This window comes from Leopardus geoffroyi, chromosome D2 (genome assembly GCF_018350155.1).
Source record: "Leopardus geoffroyi isolate Oge1 chromosome D2, O.geoffroyi_Oge1_pat1.0, whole genome shotgun sequence".
NCBI lineage: Eukaryota > Metazoa > Chordata > Mammalia > Carnivora > Felidae > Leopardus > Leopardus geoffroyi.
The window spans coordinates 23,486,573-23,495,034 of record NC_059334.1 but is presented as its reverse complement, the minus strand read 5'-3'; the positions used below and the strand labels follow the sequence as shown (position 1 = coordinate 23,495,034).

Sequence of the window (8,462 nt, the reverse complement as noted above, 5' to 3'; positions counted from 1 at the left end):
CCAGGCTCTGAGCCATCAGCCCAGAGCCCGACGCGGGGCTCGAACTCACGGACCGCGAGATCGTGACCTGGCTGAAGTCGGACGCTTAACCGACTGCGCCACCCAGGCGCCCCTTTTTTTTTTTTTTTTTTTTTGATTTTTTTTTTTTAAATAGGCCATTTCTTTAAGCAATGGATGCACACAGTGCACACATTAAGCATCAATGAAAAGTGATAAACTAGTTGAAAGGCCACACCCAAGCTGCCAATGAGGCTGGGTAACATTATCTCAAACTGGGTACCTTGGGCAAAGCTGTATCTTCAGTACTGCGGAGGAGAGAAAAGACTTTGTGGGACAGCCAGAAACCCACAACTCCCAGCAAACCTTTTTATGCCTTAAGATTCAGAGCAGGCAGGGGGTCCTGAATGGTTCAGTCAGTTAAGCAACTGACTCTTGATTTTGGCTCAGGTTTATAAGTTCTAGCCTAGAGTATAGTTCTGTGCTGACAGCAAGGAATGTGCTTGGGATTCTCTCTCTCCTTCTTTCTCTGCCCCTCCCCTGCTGGTGCACTTGCCCTCTCTCTCTCCCTCAAAAATAAATAAATATTTTAAAAACCAAAACAAAACTCAGAGCAGGTGTCTCCTCCAGCAGGCCTTTTCTGACTCTCCAAGCTGAATAAAGTGTCCCTCCTTTGCTCACTGAAACTCACTATTCATGATTCTCATATACCTAGGGTGTTGAGTTAGTGACATGATTCCTTTGTTACTTCATCTATACGTTCCCTTTGGCATGTGTCTAGTTACTGTCTGTCAACAAATGACAAAGTTGAACTAACCCAGTATTCTTATGAAGGTTGATAATTTCTTTTTTAATATTTTTTAAGTTTTTTGATATTTAGTTTTGAGAGACAAAGAGTGAGAGGGGGAGGGGCAGAGAGACAGGGAGACACAGAATCCAAAGCAGACTCCTGACTATAATCTGTCAGCACAGAGCCAGATGCGGGGCTCAAACTCATGAACAGTGAGATCATGACCTGAGCCAAAGTCAGACGCTTAACCAACTGAGCTCCCCAGGCACTCCTCTTTTTTAATGTTAATAATACCAACCCCTTATTTAACAGGTGCCCACTTTGTACCAAACACCATTCAAGGTCCCTTAAATACATTACCTTTTTGCCTCTTCACAAAATTTTTGCGAAGTAGGGATTATTATCCCTATTTTATTTATGAGGAAATGGAGGCTTGTAGGGGTTACAAAACTTGCCCCAGTGTCTCAGAGCTAATTGGAACCAGCAGCAGAACTTAACTGTCTGATCCAAAGTCTACCCTCTTTCCACCTGAGCATGCCTCTTCTCCACTATCATTATTATGATGATCAATCTCCCTAAATATGCACACTATACACATTTGAAGGTGTTTTTGTTTTAGCATGTTTATATGTGTTATTACTTGCCCTGGAAGGAAATGTTTCTTAGTCTCCTTTTCCATCTGCATGCCATAAAAAAATTATCTGTAAGGTATTGCTCATATAAACTAAGAGCTAACTTGATTTAAAACCAGAATCTCATTGTCCTGAAAGAGCCCAAATTATAATTCAAGATCTGGCTTATAGCCTATTTCACAGATGGAAAAATGGAGACACAAGGACACAAAATAATTGCTGGAGTCAAATAAGGCACTGCCTCAATCGGGCTCAGGCTTCCTTTTGGCAGGGAGGCAACATGTGTTTGGAAAGAGTATGGACCATGTAGCCCAACAATGCAAGATTCAAATATGGGCTCTGTCACTTGAATATGTGACCTCAGGCAAATTTTCTACCTTCTTTGAAGGTGTTTCCTCATTTGCAAATGAAATAAAGATACCTACCTTGTAGATGCGTTGTGACTATTGGAGATGAATAATGGAAGGTACCTAATATAGTGCCTGACAGAGTGAGTGCTAATTAAATGTTAGTTTTCTCTCTCTGTCACAGGCTAGCCTTTTCCTAGAGCACACATTGCTTTCTACAGGGCGATGGTCTTTTACCCTTCTTGACACCCACATAAATTTCACACTGGAAAAATCTAGAGCTGAGTGCACATGAAGCCAAGTCCATCCTAAAGGGTTTTTTTTTTTTCATTTAAAGGAAGAAAAAGTAAAAAGTGCTGAGCCAATATTTCTACTATTCAATCATTAAATATTAATCGATGTCAATGCATTTGAGGAAGCCTTTAGCTGTGACAGGTGAGCTGAAAGTAGAAATTCTGATTTAACGAGGCCTTCCGGCCGCTTTGGCAAAATGTCAGGGTGCAGGGTGTGGTGGAGAATAATTAACTGATAAACAACCTCCCGAAAAAGATCAGGAACTAGGAAATTGAGGACAAAGACAAGGCTTCTCTTATTTTCTCCAAAACATTTTTTCTCATGGGATCTTTCAGTCCTTTCTGAATCAACCCTGATTCAGTACCCCCTAAGTCGGAATGCCCTTAACTGTTTTTGTTTAGACGGGGCTATGAAATGATTAGGCTGTTGAAATGATGAATCAGGGAGCACTGCAGGATTTTTCACAGTCTCTCTGAACAATGCCCCATATCACATTTACACTGACAGGCTGTATTTTTATATTTGACATGTGAGAGGAACATGGAAAATAACACACTGACAGCGCCTTAGATACCAGTCATACATCTTCCTAACACAGATTGATGGGTGGAAAAGAATATTATTTAGTGAGCCCTTCTTAAGCTCTCCAAGGAAAATATATAGATCCACCAGTGGATTGACTTGAAACTCATATTAACATTCCTTACGAGCAAGAAACAGAAAAACAACCACCATCCATTTCTGCACCACCAAACAGATCAGAAAAATTAGCAGAAACCAATGCAGTACTTGTACATTTCTCACTGATGGGTCATGCTTTGTTCCTCCCCAGCCCAGCAATCTGACTAGGTGGAATTTCTCCATCGAGGCACATTGGTCTTTCTCAATTTCAAACCAAAGGTGAAAGATAAGCTGGTAGGAAAATTGAAGCCACAGCTTTAGCTGCTCAGGGAACCAACCTGAAACAGAAAAAAAACTGACAAGGACTATCCCAGGCTAACTGCATGCCTATGGAGAGACCATAGAACCATGTGGGAGTGTGGCTGCTACATTCTAGGAGATGTAGAATAAGAAAAAGAAGGAAAAGAAGAAAGTATGCCCTTTATAGTGGATGCTGTACTCTCCCTCCAGGAAGGCAAGATTTATTCCCACAGTTGCTGGGAATACTGTTGGTGACCACACTCTCAGATGCCAGCCTTCTTCCAGAAGACCCTCTGCTAAAGAGAGCTGTCTCACCAGACAGTAGGCTGTCTCATGGAGCTGCCCAAATCCAGGGACTGGTCAGTACAGAAGTATAAGGGCCTGGCCTCTGATCCCCAAAAGGAACAACTATGGAAGGTCGGTTGTCCCAGCTTCAGAGCCCCAAGAGTTAGCTAAGATCTGCATTAGGGCTACAAAACAGTCTAAACTCATCCTACGTCCAATCCTGCTTCCTTCCATTTGCTTATGCAGGTGTCAGTCCCATGAATATTCCATAATTCCCTACATGCTAATCTCCATCTCAGAGTCTGTTTCCAGGAATACCCAAACTGCAATACTCCCTTCATTTCCCACTTCAATAATGTACCATGTAACTTAAATATCCCAATGAATAAAATCCTATGATTCTTTCAGAAATGTGTATGTATAATCAACCAAATCATTTTGAAACCCAAGTCACAGTCATTCCAATTCTCACGGTGGAAAATAAAAACAGAGAAAGACGGGCACCTGGATAGCTCAGTTAGCTGAGCATCCAACTCTTGATTTCGGCACAGGTCATGATCCCAGGGTTGGGATCAAGCCCTGCATCCAGCTCCACACTGAATGTGGAGCCTACTTGGGATTCTGTCTCTACCTCTCTCTCTGCCTCTCCCCAATGTTTTCTTTCTTTCTCTCTGTTTCTAAATAAATAAGTAAATAAATAAATAACCAGAACAAATCAGAGAAAGATAAGCACCATCTTGTGGAAGGACCTGCCACTCTAAGTTTCAAGTTTCTCTCTTTGTTTTTCATGTGTTTGTTTCTTTTTCATTCTATGTTTAAACTGAGGCAAAAGCAAGTAAAGAAAAACATCCAGAAATTCTAATACCAAAACAGAAATAGGTGAGAGAGATCTTTTTCCTGTTGTAGATGATACTAAAAAGCCAAGAAGCAGGGATCTGGATCACTGATTCTTAGGATCACAGAGTACCTGACACCCCAGTTTCTAAGAGCAAACAATGGGATATGAAGACTTTCACTGAGCAGTTTACTGATTTTGAAGCGAAGGCAAAGGGAACCAGACAAAGGGAACCAGACACATGTTTAGAATCTCACAGCAAGTTTTTAGCATTTGGCTCCAACTAAGAGCACTGAGTCATTGGCTGCCCCAGGGCTTCATCTACTTTTCCTCATTTTTTTCCTGCCCTTCTCTGTTCTCCATTTGCTTCCTTTGCTCTTGCTTCTTCCTCTTTGGTTCTCTTTCCCATTTCCTCTCCCTCCTACTTCGCTGGACATTTTTATTGACTGGAGCTTCAATAGTAGTTGCATCACACAGATTGCTTTTTCTGTAGTAAAGCCCTGATTTGGAAGGGAAAAAGAAGAACTTTTCATCTCTGTGTGCAAATGTGATTCAAATATGGTGAACTAATTTATTCTGTAAAACTTAATTAAAACCAATAAAAAAAGGAGACAACTCTGGAGGGAGCAGTAACTCCCTTGGCAGGACTTGGGTGAGACTTCATTCAGTTGGGACTTTTTAAATCTTAGCATTTGATTTGGCCCCATGATTTTCAGAGGACTTGGTTTGGTTTTATGTGCTACTAAAGTGCTTTTACGTATTTAATGGTTTACTCCAATTGGGTAAAAGTTTTGTTAGGTTTTCTCTAAAGTTTCCCACAGGAAAGCCTTGGTTTTTTATTTGTGACTGAAACACTTTGTGGCTTTAGAAATTATCAGGAAATTTTTTTTTTTAAATTTTACTTTTGAAGTTTTCCAGATGCACACAAGTGTATTTTCACATATCTTACATTACATACCTCGTTGTGAAGTGATGTTGTCTGAAAGTATGAATAAACAATGTCAGAGTGGAACTTGCAGGAATAGTGACTTCATGCTGAGATTCCCATTACATGTTAAGCTTCTTGATTGTAGAACTCCATCTCCAACACTTTTTAAACGACCTACACCAAACAGAGAAATAGAGTACACATGGATGGAGAGAAGGAGGGAAGAAGGGAAGGAAGGAAGGAAGGAAGGAAGGAAGGAAGGAAGGAAGGAAGGAATCCATCAATTCCAAAGTGTTGGGATACATTTACCTATATTCTCCCTGCTGGAATCAGAATTAAAGGGAGGGCAATAGCTGCTCAGAGCACTAGCCCCATCTAAGAATAGAGGAAGACTTCTAAGTATGGAATCCCAATGAAATCTCATACCCGGCACCAAACTTTGCCAAGGTGGGTACTCAGTAAACCTTGGATAAATTGAATTGTTACACCCTTTTGATCAAAGTTTGCCTCAAGGGCACTACAAAAGGAGTGCCAATGGTGATTATTTCCAGTATTTTGTTATGAAAATTTCCAACTTATAGAAAAATTTTTATAATTTTTCATGGAACACCCCTGTACCTATAACCTAGATTCTACCATTAATTAACATTTCACTCTACTTATCACAACTCTATCTATCCATCCCTATATTCATCCAACACTCATATTATTTTTTTGTCTGGGTATAGTATACTTATAGATGGTACATGACAAGTAGGGCTCCCCAAGCCCCTCCCCTTCTTCAGGGGGTCTGTAATGGAAACTGTGTAGAGGTTGGGGGATTCTCAGTATGTTGGGGGGGTGAGTTGGGGCAAGGATTCTCCAGCAGCTGAGGCACTGTCTCTTCCTCTTTCGCTCCCTCGGGCTGGTGGTCCAGGGGACTCATACTCCTTGGAGACCATGTGGACCATAAGGTCCACCACCCAGTTGCTGTAGCCAAATTCATTGTCATAATAGGAAATTTGCTTGACAAAGTGGTCATTGAGAGCAAAGCCTGCTCCAGCATCAAAAGTGTAAGAGTGGGTATCAATGTTAAAGTCACAGGAGACAAAGTGGTCCTCAGTGTTACCCAGGGTGCACTTGAGGGGGCCCTCTAATGCCTGTTTCACCACCTTCTTGATGTCATTGTACTTGTCAGTTTTCTTTAGGCTGCAGATCATACCTACAATTGACACGTTGGGAATCGGGACACAGAAGGCCACGCCAGTGGGCTTCCTATTTAGCTCAGGGATGACCTTGCCTACAGCCTTGGCAGCACCAGAAGAAGTAGGGAGAATGTTCTGGGTAGCTCCTTGGCCATGGTGACACAGCTTCCCAGAGAGGTCGTCCATGGTCTCCTGGGTGGCAGTGATGGCATAGACCGTGGTCATGGGTCCCTCCACGATGCCAAAGTTGTTATGGATGACCTTGGCCAGAGGGGCCAAGCAGTTGGTGTTGCAAGAGGTATTGCCAACAATCTTGAGAGAGTTGTAATACTTCTCATAGTTCATGCCCATTGCAAACATGGGGTACCAGAAGAATGAGTGGAGATGATAACCCTTCAAGTGAGCCCCAGCCTCCTCCATGGTGGTGAAGACCCGAGGGGACTCCAAAACATACTCAGCACCAGCATCACCCATTTGATGTTGGTGGGATCTTTCTTCTGGAAGATGGAGATGGGCTTTCCATTGATGACAAGTTTCCCATTCTCAACCTTGACTGTACCATTTAATTTGCTGTGGGTAGGATCACACTGGAACATGTAGACCATGTAGGTGAGGTCAATGAAAGGGTCATTGATGGCAACAATATCCACTTTTCCAGAGTTAAAAGCATCCCTGGTAAGTAGGTGCCCAATACAGCCAAATCTGTTTACTCTAACTTTCACCATCGTGTCTTGGGGACACAGCTGGCACTACACCAGAAGATGTGATTGTTGAACAGGGAGAAGCAGAGAGATAACTCATATTATTTTTATGCATTTAAAATTTAAATTGCAGACATTTGTATCCTTCTCCATAAATACTTTAGTATACATATCATTAGAATTCAATATTTGTTTCCAGTCTTTTCCTTTGAAATAAAATGATCATTCACTGAAGTTTGACAATTGCAAACACTTGCGTAACACAAATCCTAATCAGGATTGCCATCACTCCCAGAAAATTTAGCAGTAGAGATTTGAGAGCCTTTGAAAAAATATCTTTACCTCTTTATTCAGAAAGAGAGTAAGAATAACTTAAAGAGTTTAAAATTTGATAGAAACTGTCCACCATCACAAACTGCCTCAGATCTCACACTATTAAAGAGTTGCTTTCTTCTATTTGTTTTAGCAAAATCCAAACTCCAAATGCATAGTTGATGGCAAGGGAGAGGTTTATGTGTATGTACAACATTAGCTGAAGGTCCAGTGAGTTGGCAAACAGGCAGGAGAGAATAAAGCAAAATTAGAATCATATTTTCTTGTGTGGATTAAAAAAATAATGTATACAAATAATTTTTGTCAGAATAACAGGTATGCTTTGGGTCTTAATACATGTAAGTATGTTTTCTTTGTACCGGATTTTCTGGGGATATCACCTTTATGCAGAAAAACACAACAACCAAGGAGCCCTCTGAGAAGTTGTACTTGTTGCCAAGTTGAATCCAGTGCCAAGCTAAATCCCTACCACATGGTACATATAAGTTGAATCTCTTCCAAATGCAGGGCTCCTTCTTAAGTAGCTGTGTTGACTAATTACTTTCATCAGTATAATTGCACCTAAGAAAAGAGTACAATTATTTCTACCTAGTAGAATGTTGACATCGTTTAATGAAGAATTAATGCATGTGGTGACAAACTATGTATTTAGAGAGGAAATAAAGCACTTACCAACAATCTGTTTCCAAGAAAGAATTTGTAAGCATGTCTGGTATGCTTTTAAGTACTCAGAATGAAACTAATAGGCATGTCTACAGCACACAAGACTCAGCCTCTACCTAAGTCCATGCATGCCAATGAATTGACATCCGCCAGGCACTAGTGGGTTCTATGTCATGGTTGAGAGTCAGCGTAGCATGAATATTAGGCTCAGGTAGTGCCCACTCACACCACCACATTTCAAAGTGACCTTTCCAGTCACTGTTACACATAAATAGTAAACCCACAGCATCCTTCTTTGTGGGAGTGGCAAATTTTCTAAAACCGCAATGCAAGGGATTATAGTTAAAACCTCCGTTGTGTTGACTGGGACTAGAATAGTCATGATGAATAAGAGCCCTAAAATTCATTCCTTCGTATACTTGCTGAACACATACTGATCAGTCAACTATTATATGGGAGGTGCTATGCCAATTACTACATAACAACCCAAATGGAATATAAATTCAAGAGGCTTATAACTCCAAAAGGAGTTATAGCTCAAAAGGACCATTC

General features: G+C 41.1%; 1 protein-coding gene across 1 annotated transcript; it reads right to left on the bottom strand.

Annotated features, from left to right (window-relative positions):
- Positions 1–5,853: 5,853 nt before the first annotated feature.
- LOC123577291 (glyceraldehyde-3-phosphate dehydrogenase-like) lies at positions 5,854–6,941 on the bottom strand. Its single transcript, XM_045439385.1, is given in 2 exon segments — positions 5,854–6,683; positions 6,686–6,941. Coding segments are annotated over 2 exon segments (1,083 nt in total). The 5' UTR covers positions 6,939–6,941.
- Positions 6,942–8,462: the final 1,521 nt, after the last annotated feature.